At 44.2% G+C, this 21,384-nt stretch overlaps 1 protein-coding gene across 2 annotated transcripts in view; it reads left to right on the plus strand.

Moving 5' to 3' along the window:
• Nucleotides 1–21,384, plus strand: part of hpgd (15-hydroxyprostaglandin dehydrogenase) — a 75,692-nt gene that overhangs the window by 20,524 nt on the left and 33,784 nt on the right. The window contains exon 7 of one of the 2 annotated variants that reach the window (XM_085911117.1): nucleotides 16,613–17,075. The exons of the other annotated variant lie outside the window; for it this stretch is intronic. Coding sequence (XP_085767243.1) covers nucleotides 16,613–16,736 — 124 coding nt within the window. The 3' untranslated portion in view covers nucleotides 16,737–17,075. Of the gene's footprint in view, nucleotides 1–16,612; nucleotides 17,076–21,384 lie in introns of those variants that run through there. 2 annotated transcript variants of the gene reach the window in all.

Consider the following 21,384-nt stretch of genomic DNA (forward strand, 5'->3'; position numbering starts at 1 on the left):
TAACTTAAACCTGCTCAACTTTATTCCATTGTAATTTGCACTCAATTATTTATTTTAAATAGCTGTTACTGGTAATTACAAGAATACAATTATTCTGTTTGTATTTATATTAGGCTATGTGAAATTGTGGCGTATAGGTCAAATAAAAAAATCATTAATCAGTACAATTTATTCTTAACTTCTTTAACTTTTCCTCAAACTGTGAATTACAACACATTTTTAGAAACACATCAGTACAACAAATTTTTTTTGAATGTTTTCCACCTGATTTTTAACAATTCAGTGAGAATAATCCAGTCTGTTCTGGGCTTGAACAAGTGCAGTGAAATCTGGCTGAATGACTGAGGTGGCTATGCGAAGGACAGCTGACAGGTGGTCATCAGTGATAGAGGATCTGTGTTTGGATTTGTTGAACTTCATCACTGAGAATGTCTGTTCATATATGTAAGTAGATCCAAAGACTACTAAAATCCTCTGAGCATACCTCCTCAGGTGTGGAAAGTTCTCCACTTTGAGGGAGGAGTAAAAGTCCAGCAGTGAGACTGACCCAAAGTGATCTGCCAGACGTGTGTCGGACTGCAGGTCAATGAGTTCCATCTGAACATCACTTGGTGCATTGTCCACGCTGCAGTTGAAGGGAGAAGAAACAATGTGCATTTCACTCTCAAGAGTTTTAAAATCTTGAAATCGCCTTGAAAACTCTCCATGCAGTGCCTCTAACATGGTTGAGTACTTGTGGAGGTGATCAGTTGACCGTGTGGCTTCCTTCAGTGTTGGCAAGTGGGTCAGAATGTTGTCCTTCACTTAATAATAATAATAATACATTTTATTTGTAAGGCGCCTTTCAAGCCACTCAAGGACGCCGTTCAAAGATGAAATAACATACACAGTCAAATATAAAAACAGTATAAAAGCAAGGAAACATCTGCAGCAGAATGGGGGTTCAAGTATATGCTTGCTGAAAAAGGTGGGTTTTTAGGTGGGATGCAAACTGTAGAATGGAGTCGATGTTTCGAATGTCAGGGGGAGAGAGTTCCAGAGACGAGGGGCAGAGCAGGTGAAGGCTCTAGCTCCCATAGTGGACAGACGGAATGGGGGTACGGTGAGGGGAATAGAAGATGCAGGTTTGGAGGAGACGTAGAGCTGGGTGTCGTCCGCATAGCTGTCCTGTTCTTTTGCGCTATGATCTAGCTGTCTGCTATTAGCGCGCTTGCTCCATTTTGCTGCTCTTATTTGTCTATTTATTTATTTATTGTTTATTATTTGGGTTATTTGCTTATTACTTATTTGTTGCTCTTGTCTGTTTGTTTTTACTCTTTGTGCTGTTTGATGTGCGTGTTGTGTACTGTCTAGTCACCGTGGGACGGTGGGAAACGTAATTTCGATCTCTTTGTGTGCCTGGCATGTGAAGAAATTGACAATAAAGCGGACTTTGACTTTGACTTAAGAGACCGGGTGGGAATGTTAATGTGGAGGAGGTCAGTCAGGTATGACGGGGCGAGGTTATGGATGGCCTTAAATGTGTAGAGGAGGATTTTATAGTTAATGCGGTGCTTTATAGGAAGCCAGTGAAGTTGGAGCAGAACAGGAGTGATGTGATGATAGACAGGCGTTCTGGCGATGATGCGGGCAGCAGCATTTTGAACCAATTGCAGTTTATGGAGTTTGTGAGGGAGGCCAACAAGGATGAAGTTGCAATAATCCAGACGGGAGGTAACGAGGGAGTAGACCAGGATAGCAAAGCTGTTCGGAGGCGGTTGATGTTACGGATGGAAGTAGGACAAACAGATGACGTTATTGATGTGGGTGCAAAATGATAGGGTGCTGTCAAGGACGACACCCAGACTCTTCGCCTGAGGGGAGGGGGAAACCAAGGAGTTGTCTATGGTGAGCATAAGACGGGGTTGTTTGCTGAGGGATGATTTGGAACCAATGAGGTCTACCTCAGATTTGTCACAGTTGAGTTTGTGGAAGTTTGAGGTGAACCAGGATTTAATTTCTTGAAGGCATGCAGTGAGGGAGGAGGGTGAGAAAGCGTAGGGGGGTTTGGAGGAGACGTAGAGCTGGGTGTCGTCCGCATAGCAATGAAAGTTGATGTTGTGTTTTCGGAAAATCGAACCAAGCGGAAGGAGGTAAATGGTAAATAAAATTGGACCAAGGGCGGAGCCCTGGGGATCACCAGAGGACAGGGGTGTGTCTGACAGTCCAATAGAAGCTAGTCAAGGAGGATAGAGTGAGAGATGGTGTCGAAGGCTGCACTTAAGTCAAGGAGAATGAGAATGGATAAAAGACCAGAGTCGGCTGCAAGAAGAAGATCGTTTGTAATTTTAATAAGGGCTGTCTCTGTACTGTGACGGGGACGGAAACCGGATTGGAACTGTTCATATAAATTATTACTAGAAAGGTGAGTGTGGATTTGTGATGCGACAACTTTTTCGAGTATTTTGGAGAGAAACGGCAGGTTAGAGATGGGGCGAAGGTTACTAAGGGTGTTTGGGTCTGAGCCGCGTTTCTTAAGGGTTGGTGTAACAGCGGCAGATTTGAAAGGTAAAGGGACAGAGGCAGAGGTGAGGGAAGAATGAATGATGGCAGTGATCAGGGGCAGCAGAGAAGGGAGAGAAGCTATGACCAAGGAGGAAGGCATGGGGTCAAGTATACATGTAGATGGCTTTGAATTCCGGATGAAGTTAGAAAGGTCAGAAGCAGAAGGAAGTTGGAAGCAGGAAAGAGAGGGGGGTTTGGATGGGGGAAGAAAGGAAATGGATGGCTAGACGAGTGAGGGATCAGTTGCTGGTGGATGGAGGCTATTTTATTGTCGAAAAAAGGACATCAGGGTGTTACAGTAGTCGGAAGAGTAAAAATGTGGGGGGAGGGAGTCAGGAGGGCGGGTTGAATCATTAATCATGGCGAACAGAGCTCTGGTGTTCCCCGCACCGGCTGTAATTTTTCTCTGCAAAATATTGTGATCTGGCGGAGGAAATTGCATCCTTATATTGGAGAATGTGCATGTGAAATAACTGTTTGTGGATAATGAGACCAGTTTTCCTAGGCAAGACGCTCCAGCTGTCGTCCTTTAGCTTTCAGTTGGCGCAAATGATGAAAGAACCAGGGAGCAGAGTGGGTAAAAGAAACAGTCCGGGTTTTGAGGGGGGCAAATAAGTTCAGCAAAGTTTGGAGTCCATTGTTATAATTAAAAACCAGTTGATCTGGGGTGTATGGGAGGGTGGTGCTGGGTAGACATTCAATGGCTGTTGTGAGATCTGCTAAATTTATGTCTTTGATGTCACGGAAGGATATAACACGGGGCAGTTTGATTTTGGACAATGTGAGTTTAAGATTAAAAGAAACTAGCAAGTGATCAGAGAAGCCTGTTCCCAGATCAACAGCAGAGCAGTTAAAAGGAGTGACATCAGAGTAGCAGACCAGATCTAAAACATGGCCTTTAGTGTGGGTGGGAAAGTCGATGTGCTGCTTAAGTCCAAAACTGTCCAGGCAAAAAATAAAATCCTTAGGAGGAGGGCTGTTGGTGTTGTCCATGTGAATATTTAAATCACCCAGCAGAATGATGTTGGGTGAAAGTAAGCAGATGTGGGTGAGAAATGTGGTGAAATCATGAATAAAATCCTTATTTGGTTTGGGTGGACGGTAGATATGAACTAAAGTAGTTGGTGTGGGACCATTCAGCTGTAAAGCCACAGATTCGAAGGAACTGGACTCCGGCACTAAAACAGATGAAACCTTCCAGGACTCGCAATGAAATATCGCAAGACCTCCACCTCGACCAGTGAGACGTGGCTTGCAGGTGTCAACAAACCCGGGCGGACTTGCTTCATTTAATTGAGAAAAGTCATCAGGATGTTGCCAAGTTTCGGTTAAACACAAAAAGTCATACTTGTAGTCAAGGAGAAGGTCCTGTAGCAGTTGAGCCTTAATCATGAGGGAACGGATGTTGAGTAGTCCCATTTTGACGTCACAGTGTAGATTGGAATTTGAAAAATTAGCTGACCTAGCTAGGCTAGCTAATACGCTACGCTCGACCTTCCTTTTTGTGTTTTTCGGTGGATGGCGGCGAGTGGAGGACCAGATGGTGTTTATGGAAGTAGAGTCGTCGATGTAGTAGTTGCATCCAGAGCCACGATGAATGTATCTGCGATGGTGAAGTCGAGCAATGTTCGGGAAACACAGCAGCACAGGTGGGGGAGCATACCGGCAGTGCCGGAGTTGGAGAAGCTCCGTCTTCCTGTACTGGAACATGAATGATGCTGGAGAGATCATGGCGGACAGGATAGTCCACCAGAGCATGAAACTCACAGCAAGGTTGTTGGAAGCTTGGTGCAGGGGCAGGAAAACGCTCAACAGGGCCGGCAAAACGGCGGCCAGGCGTAAAGCAACACACAAATGTACGGAGAGCAGCGGCTGCAATTCGCGCCAGCGTTCACTCACAACATCCAGGGACATTCACTTGGCTTGAGATAAGCTGCAGCTCTCTCATGAAAACCTTCACAGCACTGAACATCTCATTCACAAAGAGGCCCTTGCACTGCAGTTTGACATTCAGGTCATTCATTAGTGCAGTAAGACCCACAGCAAATCCAAGGTCCTTTTCTTCCAAAAGTGCAAGAAATTGTCTGTGATTTAGTGCAGTAGCGCTGATAAAGTTAACAGTTTTTGTTATAACATCAACAACGTGGTTCAATTTTAATATTGACTTACACAACACATGATGTATAATGCAGTGCAAAAATGTCAATTTCTGATCAGGGTTCATTTCTGTCACTTTATCCTGCATTCTCTTTAAAAGTCCAACATTCTTCCCCGTCAGATTTGGACAACCATCTGTTGTCACACCGGTCAGCTTGTCCCATTTCAGTCCTAACTTGTCCAAACATGCATTTACCTCTGTGAACAAGTCATTACCAGTGGTTGTCCCTTTCATTGACTGCATGACTGCGATCTCCTCCGTGATTTGAAAGTCTGCAGTTATTCCATGTAAGAAGATGAGTAGCTGAGCGGTGTCAAGCACATCGCAGCCAGAGAAAAACAGTCAAATTTGGCCGCTTGGTTCTTCAACTGAAGCTCCAAGTTTCCAGCGATGTCCTCAACTCGCCGTGTTACGGTACGTTGGGAGAGTGACATATTCTCAAATGCGCTCTTTTTCTCCGGGCATAGCAGTGCAACAGAGTCCAATAAGCACTCCTTAATAAACTCTCCGTCAGTAAACGGCTTACTTTTTTTGGCAATTTTGTGGGAAATGACAAAACTTGTCCTGACCGCTGCATCTCTGTGGGTGTGAAGTTTGATAAAAAGTCCTAGTTGGGCTTGCAGTTTTGCTAGCAATGCATCAGCCTCTGTTGCGCGCTCTTTATCAGACAGATTTCTGTATTTTTCCTCATGCTTGCTCGTGTAGTGGCGACTCAAATTCTATTCTTGAAACACAGCAACCTGTGGGCCACAAACCAGGCACAAGGCTTTACCTTTCAGTTCTGAACCATCCGTGTCACTCCAAATCATTAAATCCACCGGAATAATATTCATCCTCTGTGTCAAAAACAAACAAAAAAAAACAGCTGTAGATTCCGGACCTACGTGCGCCGCTAACTTCAGCCTCGTCGGCAGTTGCAGCCCCAATTATTCCACAGATCTAGTATATAATTATATTGTAGCTTAACCAAAGTACCAGACAAGACGTGGGTTTGGTAACCGGCTCTTTATTTCACAAATCAAGAGGTCAACACACGCAAGCACCCGGGATCACTCTTCTCGTCCCCCCCCCCCCCCCCCCCCGCCAAGGCCCCCCGCTGCCTTCACGGCCTTGTTAGACAATCAGAAACTACTGAGTAAGTAACGTGTTAATGATCAAGTAAAACTTCATGTAGAATTTCACATACAAGTCGCTCCTGAGTATAAGTCGCCCCCCCACCACCCAAACTATGAAAAAAAACGCAACTTATAGTCCGAAAAATACGGTAATTTTAATTGTACAAGAAACAATTTAAGGAAAATTATATTATTGTGAGTCGTCACCTTATCGTGGTGGAGGGGTTTGTGTGCCCCTATGATCCTAGGAGCCATGTTGTCTGGGGCTTCATGCCCCTGGTAGGGTCACCAATGGCAGAAGGGTCCTAGGTAAGGGGCCGGACAAAGCACGGCTCAGAAGACCCCTTAAGATGAATAAAATATCTGGACGTAGTTTTCCCTCGCCCGGACGCGGGTCACCGGGGCCCCTCTCTGGAGCCAGGCCTGGAGGTGGGGCTCGAAGGCGAGCGCCTGGTGGCCGGGCCTTCGCTCATGGGGTCCGGTCGGGCATAGCCCGAAAAGAAAACGTGGGTTCCCCTTCCAATGGGCTCACCACCTATAGGAGGGGCCAAAGGGGTCGGGTGCATAGTGAGCTGGGCGGCGGCCAAAGGCGGGTACCTTGGCGGTCCGATCCCCAGCTGCAGAGGCTGGCTCTAAGGACATGGAATGTCACCTCTCTGGCTGGAAAGGAGCCCGAGCTGGTGTGTGAGGCAGAGAGGTTCCGACTAGACATAGTCGGACTTGCCTCCACACATAGTTTGGGCTCTGGTACAAGCCCTTTCGAGAGGGGCTGGACTCTCTTCCACTCTGGAGTTGCCCATGGTGAGAGGCGTCGAGCAGGTGTTGGCATACTTATTGCCCCCCGGCTGGGCGCCTGCACATTGGGGTTCACCCCGGTGAGCGAGAGGGTAGCCTACCTCCGCCTTCGGGCGGGGGGACGGGTCCTGACTGTTGTTTGTGTCTATGCACCGAACGGCAGCTCAGAGTACCCACCCTTCTTAGAGTCCCTGGAGGAAGTGCATGGAGAGCGCTCCTTCTGGGGACTCCATCGTTGTACTGGGTGACTTCAATGCTCACGTGGGCAATGACAGTGAGACCTGGAAGGGCGTGATTGTGAGGAACGGCCCCCCCGATCTGAACCCGAGCGGTGTTCTATTATTGGACTTCTGTGCTCGACACGGATTTTCTATAATGAACACCATGTTCAAGCATAAGGGTGTCCATGTGTGCACTTGGCACCAGAACACCCTAGGCCGCAGTTCGTTGATCGACCTTGTAGTCGTGTCATCGGATTTGCGGCCGCATGTTTTGGACACTCGGGTGAAAAGAGGGGCGGAGCTGTCAACTGATCACCACCTGGTGGTGGGTTGGCTCCGATGGTGGGAGAAGATACCGGTTCGACCTGGCAGACCCAAACGCTCTGTGAGGGTTTGCTGGGAACGTCTGGCAGAATCCTCTGTCAGGAAGAGCTTCAACTCCAACCTCCGGCAGAGCTTTTCCCACGTCCCGGGGGAGGCGGGGGACATTGAGTCCGAGTGGACCATGTTCCGCGCCTCCATTGTTGAGGCAGCCGAACCCGCTATAGGGCCTTTTTGGCCTGCGGGACTCCAGAGGCAGCTGACAGGTACCGGATGGCCAAGCGGAACGCGGCTTCGGTGGTTGCTGAGGCAAAAACCCGGGCGTGGGAGGAGTTTGGCGAGGCCATGGAGAATGACTTCCGGACGGCTTCGAGGAAATTCTGGTCCACCATCCGGCGTCTCAGGAGGGGGAAGCAGTGCACGGTCAACACTGTTTACAGTGGAGATGGTGTGCTGCTGACCTCGACTCGGGATGTCGTGAGTCGGTGGGGGGAATACTTCGAAGACCTCCTCAATTCCACCGACACGCCTTCCATTGTGGAAGCAGGGCCTGAGGACTCTGAGGCGGACTCTCCAATCTCGGAGGTCGAAGTCACTGAGGTAGTTAAAAAACTCCTTGGTGGCAAGACCCCGGGGGTGGAAGAGATCCGCCCGGAGTTCTTAAAGGCTCTGGATGTTGTGGGGCTGTCATGGCTGACACGCCTCTACAGCATTGCGTGGACATCGGGGACGGTGCCTCTGGATTGGCAGACTGGGGTGGTGGTTCCCCTCTTTAAGAAGGGGGACCGGAGGGTGTGTTCCAATTACAGGGGAATCACACTCCTCAGCCTCCCTGGTAAGGTCTATTCAGGGGTGCTGGAGAGGAGGATCCGTCGGGAGGTCGAGCCTCGGATTCAGGAGGAGCAGTGTAGCTTTCGTCCTGGCCGTGGAACAGTGGACCAGCTCTACACCCTCGGCAGGATCCTCGAGGGTGCATGGGAGTTCGCCCAACCAGTCCACATGTGTTTTGTGGACTTGGAGAAGGCGTTCGACCGTGTCCCTCGGGAGGTTTTGTGGAGAGTGTTTCGGGAGTACGGGGTGCCGAGCCAACTGATAAGGGCGGTTCGGTCCCTGTATCACCGATGCCAGAGTTTGGTCCGCAATTCCGGCAGTAAGTCATAATTTTTATGGACAGAATTTCTAGGCGCACCCGAGGCTTTGAGGGGGTCCGGTTTGGGGACCTCAGCATCGCGTCACTGCTTTTGGCAGATGACGTGTTGCTGTTGGCTTCTTCAGTCCGTGATCTCCAGCTCTCACTGAGTGTGAAGCAGTCGGGATGAGGGTCAGCACCTCCAAATTCGAGTCCATGGTCCTCGGTCGGAAAAGGGTGGAATGCCCTCTCCGGATCGGGGATGAGATCCTGCCCCAAGTGAAGGAGTTCAAGTATCTTGGGGTCTTGTTCACGAGTGAGGGCAGGATGGAGCGCGAGATCGACAGGCGGATCGGTGCAGCCGTCGGCAGTAATGCGGACTCTGTACCGTTCCGTCGTGGTGAAGAGAGAGCTGAGCCAAAAGGCAAAGCTCTCGATTTACCAGTCAATCTATGCTCCTACCCTCACATATGGTCACGAGCTATGGTTCGTGGCAGAAAGGACGAGATCCAGGATACAAGCGGCCGAAATGAGTTTCCTCCGCAGGGTGTCAGGGCTCTCCCTTAGAGATAGGGTGAGAAGCTCGGTCATACAGGAGAGACTCGGAGTAGAGTCGTTGCTTCTCTACGTTGAGAGGAGCCAGATGAGGTGGCTTGGGCATCTCATCAGGATGCCTCCTGGACGCCTCCCTGGGGAGGTGTTCCGGGCATGTCCCACCGGTAGGAGACCCCGGGGACGACCCAGGACGCGCTGGAAAGACTATGTCTCTCGGCTGGCCTGGGAACGCCTTGGGATCCCCCGGGATGAGCTGGATGAAGTGGCTGAGGAGAGGGAGGTCTGGGAGTCCCTCCTAAAGCTGCTGCCCCCGCGACCCGACCCCGGATAAGCGGAAGATGGATGGATATATTATTGTGGTGGACCCCTGGACCAGGCCTCTCACCCAGCAACCCTGTGTGTGCGCCATTGTTGGATGGAAGTAGACCTTTCCCTGCCCATTAATGTGGTGTTCTTCATTTGCATCAAAATTAGGGTGTTCAACGCACAAACCCGAGTACGTCGTGCCTGACATTATGGTAATTGTTAGAGATGTTCTGACTCTAACTTATTTTGCAAGAACCACACGGGAGACAGTATGCCCTTTAAGCACTTGCAAGTGGAGAGACTGTCCGTTACTGTAGGTACAGCAATGTTCGAACAAACTCTGCCGTTAGTCTCTTACAAGAGCATATTTATTGAGAACAAGTAGGGTGGGGGTGACATTGGACATGTTTGGTGGTCACCTCAGCAACTGGTTTATCAGTGCAGAGGGTCCCAGTTCATTGTTTTACGAGGTCGTGAAAATAAAACCTAGTGGAGCATTTTAGATGACTAACTAAGCAAGGATGTTTCCACACCATTTGGAAAGTTTCAACAACTGAATGGTTAAACTTTTCCGAGTCATGGAAAGGTAAAAGGATTAAACAAAGTTAATCATTCTAGTCTACATCCCAACATAATCATACGATCAAGATAGTTTATAAACCCTAACATATCCCTCCTGTTTATCATATGATTATGCCCACCCCAATGAATCAAACATGAGTAAGAAAATATAATGAAGAAAGAATAGTAAAAATAATAATAAAAAAAGATCAATAAAAAACACAGAAACAGGACATCATTGAATGCACCACTTGCGAGGCATTTTCGATGGTCAAATCATCAAGTTTCTGTAAAACATGCTCGGCTAAACATCATCTACGCAATCTATGTAGATCAATTTTAGTGTGTGAGTGAAAAACCTGCGTCAAGATGTTATAATGCAGGAAACGTCTCACATGGTCCCTCTGCCTTAGGCGACCAGAATGTTACCAATAACAACAGTCAAGACAAAAATTTCTCATGATTGTTCAGCCGTCTGGGGCTTGGCACGCCCACTGTTGGAGTTTCCCACCGTCCCATGGTGACTAGACAGTACACAACACTCACATCAAATAGCACAAAGAGTAAAAACGAACAGACAAGAGCAACGAATAAGTAATAAGCAAATAACCCAAATAATAAACAATAAATGAATAAATAAATAGACAAATAAGAGCAGCAAAATGGAGCAAGCGCGCTAATAGCAGACAGCCAGACCATAGCGCAAAAGAACAGGACGTCATGTAGCAGAGGGTGGAGGGGGGAGGGAATTCAGGATCCGGACAGCTTGGAGCACGAAGCTGGAGAGCAGTCGTCGTTGATGCATTTGTGGGTCTCGTTACCTTGGATGTAACATGTGTAGTTCACTCCAACTGGTCTCTCTGTGTAGGCCACTTGCGGCAATGTTCGTCCTTTAACAGTCACATTGAGATTTGTCCAGAAAAGCTGATCACAGGTACCGTCTGCAAGTCCAGGGCGGAAAGGGTCGGCATCACTGACTGTGACAGCACGGTGTTGATATCCAATTCCTCCCATGGATGCCATACATTTTGCTTCAGTGACATTCATTGCTCTGGCCTCCAAATGAACTTGTGTGGAGGAAGGGGGGAGTTTGGAACACACATAGCATCCCTCCTGTGTGTGAGCTCTCACAGTGAACTTCACATACCGGTACCAAGCGTTGGTTTCGTATGGGTTTCTGGGGTCCCATGACCAGTCCTCGAAATTCTCATCATGTGACCATCTTCTTCCACGAATGACACTGTCCATTGGTCCATTCAGATGAGCCCACAAACCATAGCACACTCCAACTACAACGCAGATGGAACTATTTCAACCCATTTGGAAAATGCATTAATCATCACTAGGCAGTATTTGTGAGGTCCACTTTGTGTGAGTTCGATAAAATCCATGTGCATGATTTGGAATGGGTAAGACGGTTTTGGAAATGAGCCTCTTCTTAGTTCTCATGTTTCCTTGTGGATTATGTTTCACACAAACAGGACATGCTTTACAAATTTTTTTAAGTAAGCATCTAAACCAAAGGTAGTGAATTGTTGATGTATGATGGACCTCATCCCTCCTGTCGACACATGGCAAGGCCCATGTCGCAATTGCTGCTGCCTTAAAAAGTGATTTTGGTAAAACAGGTTTGTCATTGATGCGGTGGATATTATCTGTATCCACAACTGCACCTTTTGTCGTCCACATTCGTTTTTCCACCATTGGAGCATTGCCCTGCATGTCTGTCAGTATAGTTTTATCTATGAGTTGCGTATCCTCTGAATCTATTAAAAAAAACTTCATGGCCATGTTTCCCTGCTGCTGCTTCTTTAGCGATTTTGTCTGCAAATCTGTTTCCATTTGAGACTTCATCTGTCCCTATGGTGTGAGCAGCACATTTACACACAACAAGTTTAGCAGGTAAACGGATGGCCTGCAACAAGTCTTCTAACAAGGAGGCATGGGTAACCGGCTTACCGGTTGATGTTGTCATCCCCCTGCGCTCCCATTGTTTTGCAAAATAGAACAGAGTAGAAAACGCATACTGACTGTCTGTGTATACAGTGACTTCCTTATTTTTTGCTAATTGACAAGCTCTTGTCAGTGCAATTAGCTCAGCAGCCTGCGCTTACCGATTGTATGGAAGCTTCTCTGCTTCAATAATCTGGTTTGGCAACTTCACAATTGCATAACCACTTTGATTGTTCCCTTTAGGATCCTTTGAACATGATCCATCCACAAACCACTTTTCCTTTTTATCAAGTGGTGTGTCACTTAAATCTTGTCTGGGTAGCTGTAGATGTTCTGTAGCATCTAAACAGTTATGTGGGGTTCCATCCCCTGGCAACGAGATCAATGTTGCTGGATTTAGGACTGTGCACATCTTTATCACAATATGCGGTTGTGACAGAAGTGTAGCAGTGTAGGATAGGTGTCTGGCGGGTGACAAAAAGTTCATTTTGCTTTGCAGTAGCAACACATCTACAGCATGTGGAACCAGCAAGTCCATTTTGTGGAAAAGGACCACATCTGCGGATAGTGTCACTGCAAGCGCTGCTGCGCATACTGCTTGGACACAGTCTGGTAATGATTGAACCACTGGATCCAATTTTTTTGAATAAAATGCAATTGGTCTTAGTTTACTGCCATGACTCTGCAGCAACACTGACGTCATAGAACCATTCCTGCAGTCTACCGTTTGCACAAAGGTTTTATTGTAGTCTGGTAAGATAAGGGTTGTAGTTTCCATCAGAGCCTGTTTCAGTACGACCAAAGCATCCTCAGCTACTGGTGTCCATATTATTTTTTCTGTCATTGCCCTGGGGACTCCTTGCACAATATTCAGCAGTGGTTGCGTCTTTTCTGCATAATGTGGGATCCATGCTCTGCAGTAATTGCAGAACCCCAAAAATGACATCATTTGTTTTTTTGTCTCAGGTTTTGGTGCATCTGCAATGATTTGTTTTCTGGTTTTCTGTATCTGTCTTCCAGCAGCTGACAACGTGTGACCTAAATAGTTCACTTCCTGTTTGACCCATTGTAGTTTATTTTTGCTTACTTTATTCCCTGTTTTACAGAGATAGTGTAACAAAGCTAAGGAGTCTTCCTTGCAAGCAGCTTCAGTTTCAGAGGCTATCAAGAGATCATCTACATAAACTAGAAGTTGGCTTTTGTTTGACATTTGAAAATCAATGTTCAAACATGCCATGATAGCTTGAATGAAAATAGTTGGACTATCAGCAAATCCCTGTGGCAATCTGGTGTACGTATAACTTTGTCCTTTAAAGGTAAACGCAAACCAAAACTGTGAGTCTGGGTGGATTGGCACTGAGAAAAATGCATTGCTAAGATCAATTACAGTGAAAAACCTCTGGTTGGGTTTCAAAGTGTTCAAAAGTGTGTGCGGGTCAGGCACATTAGGTGCTCTTGTCTGTACTGCTTCTTTTACTGCTCGTAAATCTTGTATCATTGGCCAATCAATCTTGTTGGCCTTTTGGACTGGAAAAATAGGAGTGTTGCAAGGAGAATCTGAGCACTTCCTAATGATTCCTCCTGACAAAAGATCAATTATAACACCCCCTACAATAGGGTTTGGCACCTGTATCATTGGGCACACATCAACATTGTCTACATTTTGGGAAAATCTAGCAGCATTGGTCCTACTTCTTGTTTGTACAGGACTTCTAATAACATGACCCTGACCTTTGTTGCTATTATATGGGGGAGGGTGCAGGTTTGTTAAATTTGGAAACAAGTTTTGCATAGGAGCGGAAAGCTCTTCTTGCTCCTCCGCTTGAGCTGCGCCTTGAGCTGCGGCTGAAACAGCGCGCCTGCGCACTGTAGCCTCATTGTTTTCCGGCCTGACAAACATACTCGCGGCCTCATCACTTTTTACCTTTATATTTTTTGTCTTTTGAATTTGTTCTCTTCTCTCTTGTGAAGCTTTCAACCACACTTTAGCACAATCCAATTCTCTCACTTTTCTTCCCTTTCTCAGTCCTCTTGTCTTCCTAGCCACACTTTTCTCCAAAACGTCAACCACTATTTTTTCACACTTTTTCTTCCACTTTGACATGTAGCGCATACAATTAAGAAATCTACTCGCCATGTACTTCTCATGGGAACCTTACCAAACACATGAAACCAATTTCATGATTACCATTTTTATTTCTCATCTTAACTTGGTTTTTCAGGATTTATAAAAAAAAAATTCTTTCTTTCTTTGAGGATCCTCAATGCAGGTTTAAATTGTCCGTTCAACAACAATTGCCTCTTAGTCAAATTATCCTACCAGTCACACACTCAACCACACAACTTAGCGCTTTTTTACTTTTAGGCCTATCTAGGATGGGTGTAAAACCCTTCCAAACAGCTTGGAAAAAACGGACAAAAAAGAATCTACGCCCTTCTCCAATTAAGAAAAAGAAGCTCTGTCTTTTCTAACCCATTCCTTCTACTGGGTCTTGGACCCAAGCTGTTCTTTGGCTCGGAAAAACGAACAAAGAAAAATCTACACTCTTCTTTGAATCACAAAAAAGAAGCTCTGTGTTTCTTAGCACGTTCCTTCCACTGGGACTCCAACCCAAGCCAGATCCCGTAGCTTGGAAGAACAGACAAAGAAGAATCTACACACATCTTCGATGAACGAAAAGGAAGCTCTGTTTTTCTTAGTCTGTTCCTTCCACTGGGACTTAAACCCAAGCTATATTTTGTGCACTTTCCACTCTTACGCATTTCACAACAACACAATCACACAATTTTAGGGCTTTAACTTACTTGTCCCCTGGTTCGTTGCACTGCCGGATCCCGTCAATCCGCCGCTGTCAGACGAAGGCAGACTTAAGATGCTGGCCCAGCGAAGAATTCACTCCCCAGGACTTTCTTAACCAGGTCCGCCTAATAGACGCTGGCCCGTCGACGGAAAGCAGCATGTCGTCCTCAGTCGGTCAGCAACGGGTATGTTTGGGATCCGGGTCACGGCACCAAAATGTTAGAGATGTTTTGACTGTAACTTATTTTGCAAGAACCACACGGGAGACAGTATGCCCTTTAAGCACTTGCAAGTGGAGAGCCTGTCCGTTACTGTAGGTACAGCAATGTTCGAACAAACTCTGCCGTTAGTCTCTTACAAGAGCATATTTATTGAGAACAAGTAGGGTGGGGGTGACATTGGACATGTTTGGTGGTCACCTCAGCAACTGGTTAATCAGTGCAGAGGGTCCCAGTTCATTGTTTTACGAGGTCATGAAAATAAAACCTAGTGGAGCATTTTAGATGACTAACTAAGCAAGGATGTTTCCACACCATTTGGAAAGTTTCAACAACTGAATGGTTAAACTTTTCCGAGTCAAGGAAAGGTAAAAGGTTTAAACAAAGTTAATCATTCTAGTCTACATCCCAACATAATCATACGATCAAGATAGTTTATAAACCCTAACAGTAATCTTTTCTTGATCAGCCAATGAACGTGCACTTAATTCATGTACGTTGACCAGAGATTTTGAAATTGTGGTGGGGGTGTGGGCACTGTGGATGGCAGCCCCCTTCTTCTTTTAATACTTAAGGCACTGCTAATAAAATATATTTGAGATGATAATGATGATAATTTCTTCAATCAATGGATTTCTACAATGATCCAGAGAGTCTCCCATGCTGTTGTCATTTTTCTAAATGAAATATCATGACGTCCACCACGAACAACCGCAGAGCGCCAAATTTGTCTGCCTGCACCTCAATTAAATACACCAAAATTGTGTTAGACCACCTGCGCATCGAAATAAAGCTTCCTTGACCCTGTCTAAAATGTTGTCTATTTTTTGTCGCCAAATTGCAAGATGCCCCTGAGACACGCCAGGAAGACCCGGTGAGGTATAGAGTGTCAACAAATTCACAAACATGCCAAACTAAACCATTGTCCCAGCATGAAAATGATGATGCATCAATTTCTATGCCAAATACAGACTTCTTTCTTTTACCAAATCACCAGATGAGTTGATGGCCAAATGGCCCAAAAATGCTTGACCAGACTTGCGCTGGAATAAATGAAACTACATCAGATTTTACGGCAAGCGCACAGTCACCAGTGTAGAAAAATACGGCATTTGTGTGTGATGTCTTGGTTGACAGAAAATTGGTTTAAATGAAAGTGTATGAATCTGTGGCCTATGAATTGACTCAGCTCGCAATATGTTCTTTGAATACAGGACATCAAAAGGCTGACAATAAATCCAGATATAGTTCTTAAAGATGTAGTAAAAGAATTTGTTGAAAAGTATGGAAGACAGCACAGAGCAGTGACGTGCAGTGAGGTTCTTGACTGGGAAGGCACTGACGTTATCCCCCCCGGTAAAATATGTCCGACACCTAACCGTATCACAAAAAAGGTTGGGGAACGCTGCTCTAGAGTAGCTTATTCATTATTTAATTTGAACTATTATAATTGAAATCCCATATCATCAATCTTCACACATAAAAACACTCAATAAACCAGTAGTGTCAGAGGTGATGATGAACATTGTTTAAATAAGAAAGTCAAACACACTACAAGCACCAATCCATAATTGAGGCTAATGTAACAGTTGCTATTTTGGGGAGTGTTTTATGGCATAGTGCAAGATGTCGAAGAGCTTTTTAATAGTAAAGAGGCCTCTCCAGAGATGTACCAGTGATTAAACCAGACCAGTGCAGGGGTGTCCAAATTCAGTCCAGGAGGGCTGCTGTCCTGCCTGTTTTCCATGATCAAGCTTCATCAGAGCTTGCTGATGAATTCATTATTTGAATCAGGTGTCTTGCAGCAGGGGGTCTTAGAAAACAGGTAGGACAGCGTCCCTCCAGGACGGGAGCTAGACATGCCTGCTCTAGTCTATGCTAATCTGCTTTCTTTTTTTAAATGTAATTTAATACCAATCTCCCTCCTCATCTCCAGGCCATCAATGATTGCAGAAGGTATGATGAGATTGATTAACGACACCAGCCTAAACGGTGCAGTGATGAAGATTACATGCTCCAAAGGAATCCACTTCCACACTTATGAACCCATGTCTGCTTGATTATTGCATAATGGCTTACCATGTGCTGGAGAGCTGAAGAGAGCAGTGGTACAAAGCTGTAACCTGAAAGACTGGAACATAACAGTCTGATATGTCAGGACATGTGGTGGGGATCCTATCAGTAAAGAACCCACAAATGTTTGGATTCTAGTGAACAAAGTGGCTTGAACATTAATTAAATATGTAAATACAAATAAAGGAACTAATTTCTATGACAAAATAATTGAATTAATGCAGTAATAGCTTTATTACCAATGCAACCTTCAGAAAACCTAAAGTGCAATACAATGGACCCCCGGCCGCTATTTCACCACCCAAAAACCCACAGTGGTCACAGAATCTGACAAAAGTAATAAATTCAAATGAAGTCCAAAATAGACAATGACAATCAGATATTACTTTTGAATTGTTTCATCAGAATTATTTTGAAAAACAAATGCATGAAAAAGTGCATGTTGACTTATTATTGAGTCCAAATCCGAGTCCATGGTCCTCGGTCGGAAAAGGGTGGAATGCCCTCTCCGGATCGGGGATGAGATCCTGCCCCAAGTGGAGGAGTTCAAGTATCTTGGGCTCTTGTTCACGAGTGAGGGCAGGATGGAGCGTGAGATCGACAGGCGGATCGGTGCAGCGTCTGCAGTAATGCGGACTCTGTACCGGTCCGTCGTGGTGAAGAGAGAGCTGAGTCAAATGGCAAAGCTCTCGATTTACCAGTCAATCTATGATCCTACCCTCACATATGGCTGGGGAGAGGGAGGTCTGGGAGTCCCTCCTAAAGCTGCTGCCCCCGCGACCCGACCCCGGATAAGCGGAAGAAGATGAAAGTGAAGAAGGTGAAATGCATGAAATTGGCCTGGACAAAAATGATGACAAAAATGACTTGATAAAGTAATGACGACAATGAACTTTCAATGAGACATATACCTCTGAGCGAGTATTTTGGGCCACTCATCATGAGCAAATTGCGTCTGTTGTGGTAGGTTTGAACGGTCTTATATCATTTATCTTTTAGTGTGCTTGTATAAATAATGTTCCCTCGATTATCGCGTGGATTTCGTTCCTAAAAATGCCCGCAATACGCAAAATCTGTGAAGTCGAGGTTGGCTTTTTATTTAAATTTTTTCCCTCTAAAACTTGATACACTTAATAATTTTACCTTTCAAAATGCAAAATGAAAAACAAATAGCAAGCCGCAGGCTCTGTGAGGGGTGTCTTCTGCCCGTGGGCAACAGATAATACAAAGGAACGCTGGCTAAAACTTCAGTTAAAATCATTTTATTTTATCCTAAAATGGCTTACCAGAACAAGACTCCTGCCATGCATTTTAGCCAAGGGTACAATCCTGGTGGATTAATGCGATGTTCAACCTTTAAAATCAAGTTTGATGGCCATGCCTGTTCCTCCTCTGCTGCTTCTTATTGGCCATTATCTTCTTGGTTGTTGTCTTCTTCTTCATCCTTGTTGTTTTCTTCTCTCTTCTTTTAAAACCAAGGAAGAAGAACTAATGCTGAGATATATATATTGTAATCAATCATAAAGCTTCTGTAATTAAGCAGTGTCACTACTGTAACTAACTATTATTACCTAAGTAATATTTGCACGAAAACCATGTGGGATTGTTTGCATTTGTGTTTTGACGTAGAAGGATGTTTGCTTCCAATTACCACACATTGAGCAGTGATAATTGACATTTGAATATACTGTTTGTTGATGTTGTTTTACCTTATCCTCATATGCATGTATGCAAAGCGAGCAGCTGCCAGAGTTGTGCTTGGAGACTAAAAGAGAAAACCAAAAGTTAAAGCTTTGGAGCAGGTAGAAGCAAATGAAATAAAATCAAGACCATGACACCTTGACAGCTCATGTATGTATTTATTTAACACACCTGTAAGCCTATATTTGTTATAACAATACACAATAATAATAATAATAATAATAATAATAATATAAATAATATATATTATATTTATATACATATATAAATATATATAATAATTACGTATTTATTACTATCTGGCAGTAATCCCTCGCTTCATCGCGGATTCACTATATCGCGGATTTCTTTCCAAATTAAAAAAAAATAATAGTCAAAATAAAACTTATAAATTGAGGAATTATGGCACGAAACTTGCCCAGACGCCAGCAGAAGGCAAGGAGTGCCCACACAATTGCAGAGCGTACACTTGTACCTTTTTATAAATAAAATGTTATAATAATTAGTTAATTAAAAAAATAAGAGTTCTAAATACATATTTACAGTGTTGTATCTTGTTATAGAATTTTTTTATAATAAGACTTCTAAAGCATATTTACAGTATGTACACTTGTACCTAGTTATAAAAAAATGTATAATAATAAAAGCTGTTCTAAAAACATATTTACAGTATGTGTTAAGAATTCTCCATGTTATGTTATTCAGTCATGTTTTGATTTGAGGAGGCGTGCTTTCTTTTGAAGGCAGTTTTCAGGCGATGCCACTTCCTGTTTTACGTTCGGCTACAGTGGTACAGGACTCATTGACGATGTAAGTTGGTCTCCTAACAAGAGAAATGAACGCTCACGTGTCTAACCTTTAGGAATTACTGTCGTATTACTCCAAATGTTCGTTTATATTCCTTTAGAGTTCCGTTTTCGCGTGTTAGCACGATCGCGAATTAGCATCTTTCCGCTAACTCGTTAGCCTGCCCAGTACTTCATATTAACATGTTACACGCACAACTTATATTTATATTTTTAATATTTATACAAAATGTTCTTTGTTATTTATAATATTAATGTATTATTTACATGTTTGAAACAATTATTTAATGTTCTAATAATAAAATATGCACTTAAATGGTTTCATATACATTTATTGACTCACAAAAAAATGTACATCGCGGTTTATCGCGGTACGGTCACCAGAGAGGGTGACCGTACCGCGATAAACAAGGGATTACTGTAAATTGGTCTGCTATGGTAACACTTTGTTTTGACACTGCTTGCAGTAAATTAGTTAATGTACCAGTTCTAAATTCTGCTATAGAATAAGCCAAATAAAATACCATAGACCAAGGTTTGAATTGAACTACCAGATTATTTTAGTAGAGAAAATAGTTGACATACAATTTACAAACAACTGACATACAATTTACATTTAAACTCAACGTTAGTTGAAGAAAATAATTTCTTTCAGTTGAATTTGGTTATCAATCCCTTTTCAGTTAAACCTTTCAGTTTAAAAAATGTTAGTTTTCAACTCGGGTTGTTTTATTAATTCTAACTTTCAATCTGTTTAGTTACCTCACTTTTCGTTTGAATAATATTCAGTACAGGTAAGTAATTTGAAAGTAATAGTAACCCACTTTTAAATTCTCACCATTTCACTGATTTGGTTTAAACCACTCAATATTTCAAAAACACCATTACAGCATTATCACATATATAGTTTACAAAAATAAAAGTGACAATGTACAAAACTCAAAACAATTCAGCAAAAGACTGAACGACTTTCAATATCCAAATGTCTCTAGATTCCTTCGGTTGGTTTCTCCTAATTGTCCTGAATAGTCAGTCAATCCTTTCCGAATCCACTGTGGTGTAGCAGAGAAAAAAGAATGGATAGATCCTACCAGGTTCGATGAACAAACGTCCAGGGAGTGCTATCCGCTCCTGCGTGAGAGGCAGTTCAAGGGCTCGCGCAAGAAATCCAGCTCCGTTAAGTTGCGTGTTGTGTGGGATGTCTGTTGTTGAGCCAGGAAAGCAAAGATGTGGAGTATAGAGTTGGTTCTTTATTGGCAAGATCTTGGGTTGTTTAATGGCGGTCAATACACAAGGCACGGCAGCAGATGAAACAACAGCTTCTGTCTCCAGGTCAGCTTGTTTTATACTGTCCGGAAAGGCGGGAACTTGTCACATGACCATTTCGTACCTGAGGTGGGAACTTGTCACATGACCATTTTGTACCTGACTGTGGGGGCGTCACCCCCCCTGTGTGTGTTCATCCAGTTGTGTGTGTTGTATACATGTTCTGATTGAGCAGTTATGTTTACATAAAATAATAAAAGAATTGTACATATATGAGCATCACATTGTACAGAGATTGTCTCCCCTCATAGAACATGTACACATTGCTGTTGCTCCCTCTTCAGTTATTATTTCAGATGTTTCTGAACCAACTCTAGCAAACCAAGTCCCGTTCAGCATTTAGTGCATCACCAAGGTGAGAAGAATGGTTGAAAAACCAAAAAATAAGTCCATCAAGACACAAAAATAGCTTGATATAATTCTGTTTCCCTCTCTTTTTTTTTAGTTTAACGTACTTACTACACCTTCAACCTCATTGAAGAAAAGAACGTCGGGAAAGAAAAAGAGTAGAGTTCGCATTTTTGGTCACATGGGTCTTTTCATTACGTCATCATATGTCCTTCAAAATAAAAGTGGATGTTCACACTTTTATCATTTTGACAAATACAAAATACTAATCCATCCATCCATTTTCTGAGCCACTTTGTCCCCACGGGGGTTGCGGGCGTGCTGGAGCCTATCCCAGTCGTCATCGGCCAGCAGGCGGGGGACACCCTGAATTGCCAGCCAATCGCAGGGCACACAGAGATGAACAACCATCCACACTCGCACTCACACCTAGGGGCAGTTTGGAGTGCTCAAT

Source organism: Syngnathus leptorhynchus, chromosome 5, assembly GCF_054491065.1.
Source record: "Syngnathus leptorhynchus isolate UIUO chromosome 5, UIUO_Slep, whole genome shotgun sequence".
Lineage (NCBI taxonomy): Eukaryota > Metazoa > Chordata > Actinopteri > Syngnathiformes > Syngnathidae > Syngnathus > Syngnathus leptorhynchus.